Below are 16,682 nucleotides of genomic sequence, written 5' to 3' on the forward strand. Positions count from 1 at the left end.
GACATGGACATCTTTGGGAGGCCAGTATTCATCCTTCTTTCCTTGCCCAGGTACGCACGAAGAAGGAGGGTATCCCAGAGTTTCGACAGGCCACCAGGCAAATGAAAGTGCAGCCCTACAACGCCATGGGCAACTTCAAAAACTACCTGCATCTCTCTGTGCCTCGCTCGGAGCTCAAGGCTGGGGAGACTCTCACTGTCAATTTCTACCTGCGAGTGGACCCCAGCCAGGAGCAGTCCATCACCTACTACACCTACCTGGTCTGTGGCTTGCTAGGATCCCAGGCACCCCCCTCCCCGCCGCTCCTCCAGAACCCCCAATCCCAGGTCGCCCCATCCGCCCCCCCACCTTGCTGATCTTTATACCGACCTGCCCCTCCCAGATCATGAACAAAGGGAAGATTTTGACTGTGGGCCGCCAGAAGCGGACACCTGGCCAGGACCCGGTCGTCATGTCTCTGAAAATCACTCCGCAATTCATTCCTTCCTTCCGCCTGGTGGCTTATTACACAGTCACCGGCAGCGACGGCAAGAGGGAGGTGGTGGCCGACTCCGTGTGGGTGGACGTCAAGGACTCCTGTATGGGCACCGTAAGCTTCCCAAGGCTCCCCCTTCACCCATCTTGGGACCCCCCCCCCCCACGTGCCGGTGCTTCCTCGGCATCCACCTCTCTCCAGCCTTCCCAGCAGGCTCTCCACCAGGGTCAGAGCCTTCTCTGCCTGTGACCTTGCCCAGCCCCTCCTCCCCCCCAACCCCTGCTGGGGGGGGGGGGCACTGCTCTGTTCCAGCCCCAGGGCCTCTCTTGCTCCCACACTCTCTCTCCTGGCCTTCAGCCTTGGGTCCCTCTGGGTCCCCCTTCCTCCCCTTCCTCTCCTGCCAACTGCTGCCCCCGGACTGACCGAGAAGACGCCCGGCAGCGCTGACCCCTCTTCTCCTGCCCCTCCTGCTCCCCCGCAGCTGGTGGTGAAAGGTGTTAGGAAGGGCGAAAGGCCGTATCTGCCTGGACAGCAGATGATGCTCCAGATCGAGGGTGACCCGGGGGCCCGAGTGGGGCTCGTGGCGGTGGACAAGGGGGTGTTCGTGTTGAACAAGAAGAACAAGCTGACTCAGAGCAAGGTGCGCCCCTCCCCCCACCCCCCAGCCCCGATGGTTGGGTAGAAGGCAGCAGAGGCAAAGGGGTGGCCTGGGGCTGAGGTGGCATTTGCGCGGAGCAGCGGAGAGCACAGGAAGCGCTGTCAGGCCTGCGCTGGAAGGAGCGGACACGGCGGGCGCAGTGGGAGTGCGGTTGGTCGGGTCCACGCTGGGGGTGCTCGAGGCCACCGGCTGGCTCGCGGCTCTGAGGGGTCTGGGGGGAGAACCAAGGGAAGGGCGGGCGCGTGGGCCCCGGGAGCTGGAGGCCCGCACGTGACCGCTTCCGGCCCCCGCAGATCTGGAACGTGGTGGAGAAGGCGGACATCGGCTGCACGGCGGGCAGCGGGCAGGACTACGCCGGGGTCTTCTCGGACGCGGGGCTGGCCCTCAAGACCAACAAAGGGCTGCAGACTGCCCAGAGGACCTGTGAGCGCCAGGGAGGAGGCGGCGCCTCTGCCCTCAGGCTGAGAGCACTGGAGGGCTGGGTGCTGGGGTGGGGGGCCCGGGTTCCAGTCCTGCCTCGGCCACCACCTAGCCAGTCCCGGCTTTCCGAGCCTCGGTTTCCTCCTCTGTCGCCTGGGAGCAACAGCTCCCCTCCCCCGTGGCTACTGAGAGGGCCTGTCTGAGGGAGGAGCGCCTGGAGGGCTCCCGATCAGTCCTTGACCCATCCCGTTGGTGTCCGCCTGCCCCTCAGCTCTCGAGTGCCCCAAGCCAGCCGCCCGGCGCCGCCGCTCCGTCCAGCTCATGGAGAAGAGGCTAGACAAAGGTGGGAGCCCTGGCCGCCTCCGAGCCTTGTGCAGGCCGGGGAGTGGGGGGGGACCGCCAAGGGGCCTGACCGTGGGGGCGGCCTCCCTGCCGTCTGTCCCGTCTGTCCCGAGGGCCTCCGGCTCCGAGGCCGGGGCTGCGGGCGTGACGCGGGCTCTGCGCCCCCACAGCCGGCCAGTACCCGAAGGACGTGCGCATGTGCTGCACGCAAGGCATGCGGGACAACATCATGAAGTACCCCTGCGAGCGGAGGGCGCAGTTCATCGCCCACGAGGAGCAGGAGCGCTGCGTGAAGGCCTTCCTGGACTGCTGCAACTACATCACCCAGCTGCGGCTCAACTACAGCCACGACGACCCGCTGGGACTGGCCAGGAGTGAGTCTGGCTGCGGGGGGCGGGGGGAGGGGAGGCGGGGTGCTGCCGAGAGTGGACGGGGGAAGCCGGAGAAGGGAGGGGCCTGTCTGAGGGAGGAGGCGTGTCTGAGTTGGGAGGGGGCCTGTCTGAGGGAGGAGGCCCCTTCAGAGGGGAGCGTCTATCTGAGATGGGTTTTCAGCTTGCATTTACCAAAGAAAACTAATTTATGGTGCTTTCCAAAGAGGTGCTAACTCAATGCCTAACAACCTTTGTGGCTTCATTTTAATTCATTCATTCATTCATTCAGTTCTGGGTAAGACCAAATGTGTACCCACTTGAAGGTTTACATCTCAGGCCGAATGAATCCTAAGCAAAGCCGAGAGAGATTTCTCTTGTAATAACCCCACTTAAAGCAGGCCACAGCAGCCGAGGGAACTGGCGTGGTCTAACTGCCGTTTGCTGAGAGGCTTTGAGCCCCCTGAGGCCTGATCCCTCCTTTTCCAAAATGCTTTTTAAAAATGGGTCTTGACTGGGGGAAAAATCTCTCTGCTGGGACAGGCGCTGGCGAAACTGAACCCAGGGACAGCGGACGACGAGCAGCACAGGACCTTTTGTGAGGGTCACCTTGGCAAATTCCCAGCTCCTCCCAGCCTTTCCGGATTGTTCTTTTTAACCATTTTATGCAGAGCGTTCGCTGCCCTGGTGATCATTTTACCTGGTCCTTGGAACCCTTCTTTTGTACATCCCACTGTTTTCTTTTTTTAAAGATTTATTTAGTTATTTATTTATTTATTCATCTGACAGGCAGAGATTACAAGGAGGCAGAGAGGCAAGCAGAGAGAGAGAGGGAAGCAGGCTCTCTGCTGAGCAGAGAACCCGATGCGGGACTCGATCCCAGAACCCTGAGATCATGACCTGAGCCGAAGGCAGTGGCTTAACCCACTGAGCCACCCAGGCGCCCCATCCCACTGCTTTCATGGGGGACCAGAAATTGTGTCCTTCAAACTGGGCTCCAAAAAAGGCCCATGTGAGCGGCTCTTAAAATAGAGGGAAGTTACCTTATTAACTACCGGATGAAAAGTCCTGTAAAGAGAATACCTTTGCTTAAAAACTGAAGAAGAAGAGGAAATTTCACAGCAGTACGCTGCCTGATCAAAGCAAAACTAATCCTTTTTTTTTTTTCTTTCAATAGTCACCAACAGAAAAAGTGAAAACAGGCCTAAAAACCTTTTCTTCCCCCTGAACTGTGTGAGGACCCACCACCCCCGACTAGCTCAGTGTGGATTTCCTAGAAGCAGAGATATTCTCCCAGAAAACCCAGCACAGACACCAGAATTAGGACATTAATGTGGACTCGTCACCACCAAACCTTCTAGCCCCATTCACGTGGCTTTGGTCTGGTCTGGTTTGGGTTTGTGTCCTTTACAAGAACAGGATCTGGTCCAGATTTGGACGTCCTATTTGCTGGTGGGGGTCTCCTTAGCATCTTTAGATCTGCCCAGCCCCTATCAGAGAGTCCATCGTGCAGCGACTCTCATGTCCAACTCTTTTGGGGGCCCATCCCTCAGTTTGGGTTGGCTCAGTGTTTCCTCATAATCACGTTCAGCTTTTGCATTTTCGACAGCTCTGTCACAAAAGAGACATTGTGGCCTTGTTAGTGCATCGTATCAGGGGCCTTATGACCTTGATTTTGTCCCATTGTTGGTGATGTGATCCTTGATCACTTGGCTAAGGCCGTGTGTGCTGGGTTGCTTCACTGTAAAGTTCCCTTTGTTCGCTTACAGTTGCTTTTGAAACTCCTTATGTGGGAACACGTATTTTTTTTTGTGCACACTTATATTTTTATTAATTTTTTTGCTCTTTATAGGCAGTCACTTCTTAAAGGCAGACATTGCCAAAGCGGGCAGATATTTATAAATTCTTTTAGCTGGAGGGCTAGCACTCCCTCCACCAACACCGCTAAAAAAGAACCAAAGATTTCTAACGCACGTGAACAAAGGCCTCTCCCTTCAATCTGTGTGAAATATACTAACCCAGGCTCACTGCTTTCTACTCCAGTGAGCTACAGACATCCTTGCTCAAAGAGGAAAATTAGACAAAAAATATCCCATCTACCAGCATCGGGCTTATGCCCCGCTTGGGTGTTTTCATTCCTTAACATTGTGCACTTTTTTTTTTTTCTTTTTAGCCAATTGGGGGTGAGACAGAGTTGTTCACGTGTCCATACCCCAAAGGCACTTTGATGGGTTATTCCAGAACGTGGGTGGACTGAGGCATCAGCGGGCTTCACCTTTTTTATTTCGCAGACCCAGAGCCGAATTACAGTCTGCCCATCATGTTTTAAAGAAAGTCCAGACAGGGTTGGACCCTCTTCCAGCCCCCCACCCCATCTACTTGCTGATGGTGTCAGCCAGGCTTGAAAAGGTCACCCCCTCCACACCCCCTCACCATCAGGTCTGGGGAGTCTGTGGAGTCTGCCGTTTTCCTCCAGGCACGGGGCCTGGGAGCTACCGGGCTTAGAGAGAGAGGCTCAAGCGTGTGCTTTCAAGCCTATGAAAATTGGGGGAGGGGTACATCATATAACCAGCCTGGATTATTTTTGCCTTCATACCGATACAATTGTAAAATGTAATTTTTTTTAAACTTTGTGGGAATTTGACCCTTTATTTTTTTTATTTTTTTAAAGATATTATTTTTTTATTTGACAGAGAGAGATCACAAGTAGGCAGAGAGGCAGGCAGAGAGAGAGGGGGGACGCAGGCTCCCCGCTGAGCAGAGAGCCCGATGCGGGACTCGATCCCAGGACCCTGAGATCATGACCTGAGCCGAAGGCAGCGGCTTAACCCACTGAGCCACCCAGGCGCCCTATAAAATGTAATTTTTAATAGTGTTTTTATGGAGGGAAGAGTCACAAATTTAAACACAACTGGGCGCCCTCCTCCAAAGCCATCGCGCGGCCATGGGTGAGTTCTGCTGTTAGGACAGTGGAGAGATGGGTCTGTTCTAAACCCCTCGCTCCCCTCCCCACCTCACCCCCTGCCTCCCAGGTGACATGGATGAGGACATTATTCCGGAAGAGGAGATCATTTCCCGAAGCCAGTTCCCTGAGAGCTGGCTGTGGACCGTAGAGAGTCTCAATGAACCTGAGAAAAATGGGTAAGGCCGAGATACCCCCCCCTTCAACCCACCCCCCAGACCAGTTCCTACAGCATCCCAGACTGGATCCACTTAATTTGCATGCGCCCCAACCCCCAACTTTTCTGGTGTCGCTGTGCAACCCCACAACCCAGCCTAGAAAAATTGAGAGTCAGGCTACTTACCTTTGTCCAGTCACGAGCCCCTCCAACTCTTCCCTGGGGACCCCTCCATCCTTGCTCTCTCCCACACCCCGGACACCTGTCTTCTAAGGCTTCCACGTCTCCCTCCCCATCCAGAATCTCCACGAAGACCATGAATGTGTTTTTGAAAGATTCCATCACCACTTGGGAGATTCTGGCTGTGAGCTTGTCGAAGAACAAAGGTGAGAGAAGGTGGTGGGGTCCCATCCTCCAGAGGCGGGGACTCCGAGGCCACTGGGCATTTCCTCATCCCATCCAGAGAGATCTCCATTTCTTGATGGCTAGAGGAGGGTCAGATCCTACTCTGTGGGTGACATAGCCCAGTGCTTTTTGTAGATCGACTTTACTTTGAGAGCGGGTTTTAGGTTCATGGGAAAATTGAGGGGAAGGTACAAAGATCCCACACACCCCTATGCCACCTCCCCGCATACCCAGCATCCCACCCCTGCACGGTGTATTTTTTACACGGGCACATCAGCGTCACCCTAAGTTCATGGCTGATGTTAGGGTTCAATCTATATAGGTTTTGGACAAAGTTATAAGGATGTATATCCACCACTGCAATATCACACAGAATAATTTGCAACCACAAACACCCTTGAGGGGTGATGTCGATTGGGCAGTGGGTAGAGCGATTAAGAAAACACAGAAGAGGAAGCAGAATGAAATGCGTGATTGGAACATCGGTGGTTGGATTATGAAACCTGGCTGTCCCAGGGCTGCCACCCTGACAGTCTTGAGCAGAGCAAGGAGAGGGGTGCACTAACTTTAAGCGCCAATTTTAAGTGTGCTCCTCAAAACTCGGATGCCCAGATAAGTAATATTTTCATGCAATCATTTTTTTTTCACATAAAAAAATGATTGCATGAAAATATTACTTATAATTTTTTTCACATAAAAAAAATTCATGGTGAACAAAATATCTACGTTTTAAATAGAAGCCAGGGCTGCACCAAGCCGTACTGGAGTTTGAGGCAAGAGGAAGAAGAGCAGGGAGAGGGGAAGAGGGAGAAGCAGACTCCCCACTGAGCAGGTCACCTGATGCAGGACCCTGAGATCATGACCTTGAGCCAAAGGCAGACACTCAACCGACTCAGCCCCCTTAGGTGCTCCAAAAGCTACAGTTTAGATCCTTGTCCTAAAAAGCATGTTTCCTGAACCACTAGCCATCTGGCAAAGGTGCTTTACCTGGGTGTCTGTTAGAAATTCAGAATCACGGACCCCACTCCTGACGTGCTGAATCAGAACCTGCACTTTAATGTGGTCCCTTGGTGGGGAGGGGGTGTCTGCTGCATGTAGAGCCACTGGTCTGGTTCCAAGCTGAATGGTTCTCTGTGGTGGGGCCCTGCCCTGGGTGTTGTAGGATGTTGAACAGGATTCACAGCTTCTACCCGCTAGATTACACTAGCACAAACTGCCCCCCCGTTGTGACATGTCACCAAATGTCCCCCAGAAGTTGCCCAATGTCCGCTGGGCAGGATGTGGTGCAGAATCCTACAGGGCCCTGTGGTTTTTGGATTTCGCTCTCTGTGTCCTTGTGACACCTTCTTGATGTCACTGTCTCCCCAGGCACAATTTTAACTCTCCACACATTAGCTCTGTCAATGCTCACAACCACCCTATGTGCGTAGTACTAGTGTTTGCCTACAAATGAGGATATGAAGCCAGGGAAGGAAGGTGACTTGCCAAAGACCACTGGGGGATGAACCTTCCAGAAACCCCATCTTAGAGCTTCGGAGTAAATATGGTAGCATTGTAACCAACAGAACCTGGAAATTCCAGACTCCTGAGCTCCTATGAATTCAAGAGTCAAGGTTATAAGCAGGGAGCTTCCCAAGCTTAAATGACTGGGCTCAAATCTCAGGTCTTCCTGTAGAGAGCTGCGTGGCCTGAGTCGAGTTACTCAACCTCTCTGTGTTCATCCATAAAATGGACACAATAGAAATAGTATCTACTCACCGTGTTATTGGGATGAGTCTATGAGTTAATACACAGGAAACCCTTATAATGGTGCCTGGCATATTACAGAGATCCGATGTGTGTGGGTTATTTTTGGAGCCAAACATATTTTAGAGGCCAAAGGGTAAATGCTTTTCGGACACACAGGGACGCTTCCTCAAATCCCACAAATCATGCACCAGAAGTCAGTCATCTTTATTTTTTTAATGAATATATTTTTAAAAAGACAGTTTTAAGTGTACAGAAACAATTGAGCAAAAAGCAGAGAGTTGACACACACCCTACCACTTCTCCCAATTCCCATTTTTAACCTCTATTTGCATTAGAGTGCTACATCTGCTACAACTGATGGGCCCATACGGATACGTTATTTTTGTTGTTGTTTAAGATTTATTTATTTGAGAGAGTGTGTGTGTGACCCTGAGATCATGACCGGAGCCGAAATCAAGAGTCGGACGCACTGACACTGAGCCCCGCAGGTGGTCCTGGGTACATTATTATTAACTGTAGCCAATAAATAGCTTAGCGCTCCCCTTCGGTGTTGTACCTTCTGGGGGTTTGGACCAACCTGTAACAATAGGTAGCCGCCGTACCGGTATCACCTAAAGAAGTTGTCTCACTGCCTTTTTTTTTTTTTTTTTTAAGATTTTATTTATTTATTTGACAGACAGAGATCACAAGTACGCAGAGAGGCAGGCAGAGAGAGAGAGAGAGAGAGAGGGAAGCAGGCTTCCTGCGGAGCAGAGAGCCCGATGCGGGGCTCGATCCCAGGACCCTGAGATCATGACCCGAGCCGAAGGCAGCAGCCCAAACCACTGAGCCACCCAGGCGCCCCGTCTCACTGCCTTAAAAGTAACAGGGACAGTGTGTCAGAAGTCGTTCCTCTTCTGGTTCTCTTTCGGTCCTTCCATCTTGTCCAAAGGGGAGCGTTCAGTCTGGGCCAAGCATGCCTTCATCTCTCCTGCTCTCGTTCAACAACTTTGATCAGCAAGGAGAGGAGAGCCAGTGCGACTTTGTGCGCGAGCTAACCAGTATCCAACAAAACCATTTTTGCTTTCCTCGAGGGAGCCTCCTATTTATGGTGCAAAAGCTGCTGTTTCACACACCATAGTAAATTAAATTTGAGTTTAAAAATGTAGAAACAGGCCGCCTAGTTGGTTCAGTGGGTTAAGCCGCTGCCTTCAGCTCAGATCATGATCTCAGGGTCCTGAGATCGAGTTCCGCGTCGGGCTTTCTGCTCGGCAGGGATCCTGCTTCCCTCTCTCTCTCTCTCTGCCTGCCTCTCCATCTACTTGTGATCTCTCTCTGCCAAATAAATAAATAAAATCTTTTTTTAAATGTAGAAACAGGGGCATCTGGCTGGCTCAGTCGATGGAACGTGCCACTCTTGACCTTGGGGATGCAAGTTCGAGCCCCAGGCTGGATGTAGAGATGACTAAAAAATAAACTCAAAAAAATGTAAAAACAAATAGTAGATAAGAAATGGTAAATAGCTCCATGATTAGAGCAGACATCACAAAGACAATGAACAGGGTTAGGGTTAGGAAATAAGAATTTCGTTCAAGCCTCTGATAATTTTTTTTCACCACTGAAGAATAAGGCAAAAAATCTTAATAGATGTCTTAGTGTAATATTATTTTTATTTGTTTGGCTTTTTTTAGCATAACAGTATTTTCAATATGATGTTTTTGTAAATGTTGCTTGCATCAGCCCTTTGCTTGAATTTATTTAATTTTTTTAAAGATTTTATTTAGTCATTTGACAGAGAGAAAGAGAACACAAGCAGAGGGAGAGACAGAAGCAGGCTCCCGGCAAAGCAGGGAAAGCCCGAAATGGGACTTGATCCCAGGACTCTGGGATTACGACCTGAGAGGGAGGCAGTGACTTAACCCACTGAGCCACCCAGGCGTTCCCTTTCGCTTGAATTTAATGCAGTAACCATGACAATGCAAATAACCATTGTTTCTGGCATCATTTTCACTTCCTGTATATCGGCCCTGTCCATCGGAAATACAGTGCACGCTATGTAATTTTAAATTTTCTGGTAGTCCCCATAGAAAAGGAGTAGGCGAGGGGCACCTGGCTGGCTCAGTTCTCAGAGCGTGCAACTCTTGTTCTCAGGGTCATGAGTTCAAGCCCCACGCTGGGCATGGAGCCTACTTGAAAAAATATCCATTTTAGGGGTGCCTGGGTGGCTCAGTGGGTTAAAGCCTCTGCCTTTGGCTCAAGTCATGATCCCAGGGTCCTGGGATCAAGCCCGGAATTGGGAATCTCTGCTCAGCGGGGAGTCTCTCTCTCTGCCTGCCTCTCTGCCTACTTGTGATCTCTGTCAAGTAAATAAGTAAATAAAATATTTTTTAAAATCCATTTTATTATATATTTTCCATAACTAAATATATCCAAAATATTATTCTTTCAACATTTTTTATTCTTTCACTTTGTAAACATTCTCTCATTTTGTAAACATCTATGAACCATCGTCACACTAATAATTATGTTACAAGGATACATCTGTTAATACTTAAGAATGACCTATTAACATCTCAAAATAATGAATGATATATTTTACCACTGTTTGTACTAAGGCTTCGAAATCTAGTACTTATTTTATACCTGCAGAGCATCTCAATGGCAGTGCTTTCTTTCTTTCTTTTTTAAAGATTTTACTTTTTCTTTTAAGCCGTCTCTTCACCTGACATGGGTCTCAAACTCACAGCCCCGAGATCAGCAGTCACATGCTTCCCTCACTGAGCCGGCCAGGTGCCCCTAGCCTTTCACTGTTACTACTTTGATCTTATTTTAGGATTTGTAAAATGTACAGCTGAAAAGGTAGATTGGCCATCCAAGCTGGCCCAAACATACGTTAAAAAATTTTCCAGGGGCACCTGGGTGGCTCAGTGGGTTAAGCCTCTGCCTTCTGCTCGGGTCATGATCTCAGGGTCCTGGGATCGAGCCCCGCATCGGGCTCTCTGCTCAGCAGGGGAGTCTGCTTCTCCCTTCCCTTCTGCCTGCCTCTCTCTGCCTGCTTGTGGGTTCTCTCTCTCTCTGTCAAATAAGTAAATAAAATCTTTTTTTAAAAAAAGTTTTCCAATCGCTAAATCAAGCATCATTTTCTACATTGAGATATTATTCACTTACCACAAAAGTCACCCTTTGAAAGTGTACAATGCAGGGGGTTGTGGTGTATTCACAACGAGGCATCAGTTGTTAAGTTTAAATCTGCATGAAGTGAAATGACATAAAAGTAGGAGTCCAGTTCCCACTGGAGCTAGCCACAATCCAAGTGCCCAGTGACCACCTCCACCTTGGGCTACCACTTTGGAGAGCACAGATACAGACTTGAGTTCTTCCCACCTGCACACACCTGTGAACGAAAGAAAATGGAAACAGCCCCATCCCAGCAGTTTCCAGCAGCCACCACCTCCGGGAAATGGATCACCGTTGACACTGTTCAGTCTGTGGCCTTCTACAACCACAGGCTGAACTTGGCACAGCTCCAGCAGGCAGGGGTAGCACTGTGAGGCCGTCTGCCTCCTTCCCTTGACACTCCTCTCCCGGGCAGGGATCTGCGTGGCTGACCCCTATGAGGTCGTGGTGATGCAAGACTTCTTCATTGACCTGCGGCTACCCTACTCTGTCGTGCGTAACGAGCAGGTGGAGATCCGAGCCGTGCTCTACAATTACCAGGAAACGATGAAAATCAAGGTGGGTCCCTGGGGTGGCAGAGGCATGATGGAGAGCTGGGGGTGGGGGTCTGTGGCACATGCCCTTGACTGATACTCTCCCCCACCCCCTCCAGGTCAGGGTGGAACTGCTCTACAATCCAGCCTTCTGCAGCCTGGCCACCGCCAAGAAGCGCTACCTTCAGACTATAGAAATCCCACCCAAGTCCTCAGTCGCCGTGCCTTATATCATTGTGCCTCTGAAGCTCGGCCTGCATGAGGTGGAGGTCAAGGCTGCCGTCTACAACTATGTAATCAGCGATGGTGTCAAGAAGACCTTGAAGGTCGTGGTGAGTCCTTGGGGCCCCTGCTGCCCCTTGTCCCTCAGGAGAATCCTCTCTCTCCTTTGCTGTCAGTCCAGGTTGGAGACCCAGACTCTGAGACACTAAGAGTGTCCAGTGTCCAGCTTAGGAAATTTAGGAGTCCTATAGGTTTAGATGCTGGGCCGGGATTAGGGGCAGTGAGTGAGGACTTTTAGGGCACCCCAAAAAACTTAGTCATAAAAACCAATGGTACATTTTTAAGTGAAAATGTATTTTAATATCAAATTTTTAATTTTTTGATATTTAATATCAAATACGATTTTTAAAAAGATTTATTTACTTGATAGAGAGAGGCACACACAGAGGGAACACAGGCAGGGGGAAATGGGAGAGGGAGAAGCAGGCTTCCCACCAAGCAAGGAGTCTGGTGCAGGACTCGATCCCAGGACCCTGAGATCATGACCTGAGCAGAAGGCAGACGCTTAATGACATTACTGAGCCACCCAGGCACCCCTTGATTATGATATTTTTAACACATTTCAGTATATAGGAGTTTTCTTTTGACCTTAAAAATTGGAGAAAACATATTTCACAAAATTTTTTTAAAGATTTTATATATTTATTTGACGGCATAAGTAGGCAGAGAGGCAGGCAGAGGGAGAAGGAGAAGCCACCCCCCCCCAACCAAAGCAGGGGTTGATTCCAGGACTCCAGCATCAGGACCTGAGCAGAAGGCAGACGTCTAACTGACTGAGCCACCCAGGCGTCCCACACAACAAATTTTAGAAAGCAGTAACATACAATGTGAGAACATAAGAACTTCTAGTTTAACATATGGTTTTTATCCTTAATATATATGTTAACAGTTACATTTCTACTCTTTCTTACAGTGACAAACATTGGTCAATATAATAGGAGATCAAGTCGTTAATAAAAATAAAAGTCTCCTATCATCTTTTATTAATATTTTCAAGCAAAATGTGAGATCATAAATAAGAGAGACAACATTTTAATACAGTGTTGTAAGGAATCAAAATTCATGTCAAAAAATTCATGATTAACAAAAGATCAAAGTGTTAAACAGAGAGGATCTAATAGTATCAAGTCAACCAACATTTGGCTTTCCCAAATCTAAAGGGAAAATATGGCCCCCATATATGTGTCTTTTTTTAATGGTTAAAATTGATTAATGGTTCATTTTCCCCCAAAATGTTAAAGTAATTGAAAAAATATTGAAACACTGAAAAGCAAATGCTTTAAAACTGACAGTGCTATTTTATAGTGAAATGTCTTATTTATACCCAAACCAGAATTTATTATAATTTTTCTTTCCCAACTTTAATGGATCCAAACTCATATTTTTTTTTTTTAAGATTTTATTTTTAAGTGATCTTTACACCCAACATGGGACTCGAACTTACAAGCCTGAGATCAAGAGTCATACATCCCACCCAGCCAGCCAGCCAGGGGCACCTAAACTCATTTTTTTTTTCAACTACTTTAATGTTCTGGAATATAATTAACCATTAAAGCATACATAAAAATATAAATCTAGGAGATTTTTTTTTAAGTTCTCTCTCTCTCATTGTTGGGCTGAAACTCACAACCCCTAGATCAAGAGTCACTCGCTCTTCCAACTGAGCCAGCCAGGCGCCCCCTACGGGCACATTTCTTATTATCCCTCTGGCCTGGGGCCCCAGTTCAGTGTGGCACCGATGAGATGAAAACCTAGGAGGGTGCTTAGGGCATGCATGGTCCAACACCCGAGAGCTAGTGTGCCCACAACTTCCCAGCTCTGCACACTCGGGTGCTGGTAGCTGGAAGGCAGCTATGACACGGAAATTAGCAGAGCTAAAAGATGGATCTTTTCTTCCCGGGGAGTTGGGTGTCAGACATTTACCAGCTTGCCACTGGAAGAGACTCAGTCTCCAAAGGAAAATTCAGGCATTAATATCAGCCTAAAGGAGACTGTGTTCGGGAAAGGCATTAACAGCTACAGTCCACCGCAGAAGTCTTTCTGTAGACACAGGAAAGCATCCTTTGGGACTCTGACACTAAGACAGCCCCTGTTTTAACTGAGCACGTATTGCATGCCAGACATTGTGCTGAGTACCTTATGCACATTCTTTAGTTCTAGAGACGTTTGCAAGGCACGGAGTTAAAAACACAGACTTTCTTGGGACATTTAGCCTGACTACCTCCCCTGCCATCCCCTCCCCCGCAAAAATACCAGACTTCCCTGTTCAAAACCCAGCTCTCTTCTACCAGCTGTGTGACATTGGACCAGTGACTTCACCTTTCTGTGTTTCCCCACCTCTGAGATGGGAGTTGTACTAACAGTACTCAACCCTCGGGGTTTGTTGCAAAGGTAAAAGGTTAACCCCAGAGAGTAAAGAAAGCTCCTTAGCACAGAGGAAGCTTTCAAAGGGGTTTGTTACTTTGTTAGCAAGGTTATTAATTCCCAGGATGACCATAGGAAGTAGATGTTTGCATTGCTTCCTCTTTCAAAGGGAGGAAGCCAAGGCACAGAGAAGTTAAGGAATTGACTCCCGGTCACACAGCTAGGACAGGTGATTCCGTTGTGCCTGTGCTACAGTAATCCCCAGAAGGACAGTGTCTTTGCTGACCAGTTATGTCTCTGTTCCTTTATTCACCTGACCTCTCCCCGCCATCCCCCATCCCAACATGGTTCAGCCGGAAGGAGTCAGAGTCAACCAGACTGTGGCTGTTCACACACTGAATCCAGAAGAGAAAGGAAAAGGTGAGTCAGCCACAGCAGAGGGTTTGAGGCCCCGGTGGTGACGGAGGGCGTGGTGGCCTGGTGGGAGACAGCCGGTGGCATCCTTCTCTCCTCTTCCGCGGCAGGGGGAGAGCAGAAAGTGGAAATCCGTGCGGCAGACCTCAGCGACCAAGTCCCAGACACAGATTTGGAAACCAGGATCCTCCTGCAAGGTGAGCCGCCACTGACAGGCCCTGACCCCGGGGGGCACAACCCTGGAGTAGGGAACACAGTCCCACCTAATTCTGGGGCTATTTATGACTACAGCTTCCCCTCTCCACTTCCACTAGGACAGCGGGCCACCTCCTTGATGGGTTTGGTAGAAGACCCCAGGCGGTATTTAGTTCAGCAAACAGCTTTTGCTGATAAAGAAATTTAAATGAGAAACAGTATAGTTCAAAGGCAGGAAATTTTGGAACTTAAATGCCTGGGATGGAGGAGTTTCGCAAGAAGGGAAAAGAAGTCGCTGGAAAGGCATCTTGCAAGCAGTGAGGTTTGGGGTAGAGACGCTTGGTTTCCTCATCCGCGAAGGAGGTGAATAACGGTACCTCTATCAAAGGAGCCTTGAGAGGATTAAATGAGATACTAGAGAGGTTCTCTAGAACAGTGCTTGGCAAACAGCACGAAGCACGATTGCTCCTGGAATTAGTTTTCCACTGGTGTAACCAGAGGACTCAGGGCCCAGAGTTCTCCTATGAAGCACAAGCCTGTTTGGAGCCTGGGATCACGGGTCACAGCCCTAACCCTCCTCACCCGACCCCATGGTGCTTGAGCGCGGTCCTCCCACCCGGCTGCAGGGACCCCGGTGGCTCAGATGGCAGAGGACGCCATCGATGGGGGCCGTCTGCAGCACCTCATCGTGACCCCGTCGGGCTGTGGGGAGCAAAACATGATCGGCATGACGCCCACCGTCATCGCGGTGCATTACCTGGACCAGACGGAGCAGTGGGAGAAGTTCGGCCTGGAGAAGCGGCAGGACGCCTTGGAAATCATCAAGAAGGGTGAGCCCGCGGGGCGCCTGGGTGGCTCAGTGGGTTAAGCCTCTGCCTTCAGCTCAGGTCATGATCCCGGTCCTGGGATGGAGCCCCCGCATCGGGCACTCTGCTCAGCGGGGAGCCTGCTTCCCCCCTCCTCTCTCTCTCTGTCTCTCTGCCTCCTTGTGATCTCTCTGTCAAATATATAAATAAAAATCTTTAAAAAAGAAGAAGAAGAAGAAGAAGGGTAAGCCCACGTTGGAGACCGCCCCCCCTTCAGCCCCCTTCCCAAGATGTATCCTCCCTGGGACCCGGCCCCCCATCGAGGCCCCGCCCCTCCTCGAAGCCCCTCTCCGATCTGGACCCCTTCTTCTCAAAGACCTCCCAGGGGACCTTTCCCCTCTCTGAGACCCTGGGCCCCTCTGAGACCTAGGGAGCTCCCTCTCTCCCTGAAGCCCCTTGAGACCGCTCTCCTCTCGGAAGCCCTCTCCTCTGAGAACCTCCTCCTCCTCCCCTCTCGGATCGCAGCACCCTCACCTCTGCCTTCCCCCCAGACTTCCCTGCTCCTGGCTGAGCTCCCTCTTTCCTCTCGGATCCCCTGTCCTCTAAGTCCCTCCCCTTGCTGACATACCCATGCCAGGCACCGCCCCCACTCAGCCCCTGCTCCTAGGCTGACTCTTCTCACTTCCCTGCAGGGTACACCCAGCAGCTGGCCTTCCGACAAGGCAACTCGGCCTTCGCGGCCTTCAAGGACCGGGCGTCCAGCACCTGGCAAGTCATCCTCATACCCCACAGAGCGGGGTGGGGTGGCCTGGTGTGGTCCCGGGGAGTCTCGTCCACACAGCCCTGTGCCCAGCTCTAGAGCTTCAGCCCGTAGAGGCACGTGGCTTGCGGTCATCAAGCGCCTCCCGCAGCTAAGCTGGCTGGGTCTGCACTTAGAAGGGAGAAGCGGGGCCAGCCCGGCCAGGCTCTGCCCCTCTCTGCTCACTGGTGTGCTGAAATGGCAGTCTCTGGATCCCGGAGGCGACTGCCTCACGCTCGGTGCCTGCCCTCAGGTTGACGGCCTACGTGGTCAAGGTCTTCTCTTTGGCCACCGACCTCATCGCCATCGATTCCCAGGTCCTCTGTGGGGCAGTCAAATGGCTGATCATGGAGAAGCAGAAGCCCGACGGGATCTTCAATGAGGATGGGCCAGTGATTCACCAAGAGATGATTGTAAGAGGCAGGAGTTCAGGGCAGGCTGGGGAAGGGGCGCCCGGAAGTCCCAGGATACATAGGAGAAAACACTACCCCTTGGCCTGGAGTGTCGCTCTTCCAGTGCAAAGACCAGAGGCCTTCAGAGTCCAGGGCAAAACCAAAGTCCTTCTCCCTCCACTCTGCCAGCAGCCGTAGCATCGCT

At 50.7% G+C, this 16,682-nt stretch overlaps 1 protein-coding gene across 1 annotated transcript in view; it reads left to right on the forward strand.

Annotated features, from left to right (window-relative positions):
- C3 (complement C3) overlaps nucleotides 1-16,682 on the forward strand; it is a 32,663-nt gene that overhangs the window by 4,840 nt on the left and 11,141 nt on the right. Inside the window, exons 12-26 of the mRNA XM_004771601.3 lie at nucleotides 51-260; nucleotides 383-589; nucleotides 957-1,115; nucleotides 1,427-1,556; nucleotides 1,825-1,896; nucleotides 2,066-2,269; nucleotides 5,296-5,404; nucleotides 5,683-5,768; nucleotides 11,108-11,250; nucleotides 11,345-11,557; nucleotides 14,225-14,291; nucleotides 14,396-14,482; nucleotides 15,107-15,310; nucleotides 15,979-16,054; nucleotides 16,339-16,498. Of these exons, the coding sequence (XP_004771658.1) occupies nucleotides 51-260; nucleotides 383-589; nucleotides 957-1,115; nucleotides 1,427-1,556; nucleotides 1,825-1,896; nucleotides 2,066-2,269; nucleotides 5,296-5,404; nucleotides 5,683-5,768; nucleotides 11,108-11,250; nucleotides 11,345-11,557; nucleotides 14,225-14,291; nucleotides 14,396-14,482; nucleotides 15,107-15,310; nucleotides 15,979-16,054; nucleotides 16,339-16,498 (2,127 nt within the window). The remainder of the gene's footprint in view (nucleotides 1-50; nucleotides 261-382; nucleotides 590-956; nucleotides 1,116-1,426; nucleotides 1,557-1,824; nucleotides 1,897-2,065; nucleotides 2,270-5,295; nucleotides 5,405-5,682; nucleotides 5,769-11,107; nucleotides 11,251-11,344; nucleotides 11,558-14,224; nucleotides 14,292-14,395; nucleotides 14,483-15,106; nucleotides 15,311-15,978; nucleotides 16,055-16,338; nucleotides 16,499-16,682) is intronic.

This window comes from Mustela putorius, unplaced genomic scaffold, assembly GCF_011764305.1.
Source record: "Mustela putorius furo isolate JIRA1106 unplaced genomic scaffold, ASM1176430v1.1 tig00000095_pilon_pilon_pilon, whole genome shotgun sequence".
In the NCBI taxonomy this organism is placed as follows: domain Eukaryota; kingdom Metazoa; phylum Chordata; class Mammalia; order Carnivora; family Mustelidae; genus Mustela; species Mustela putorius.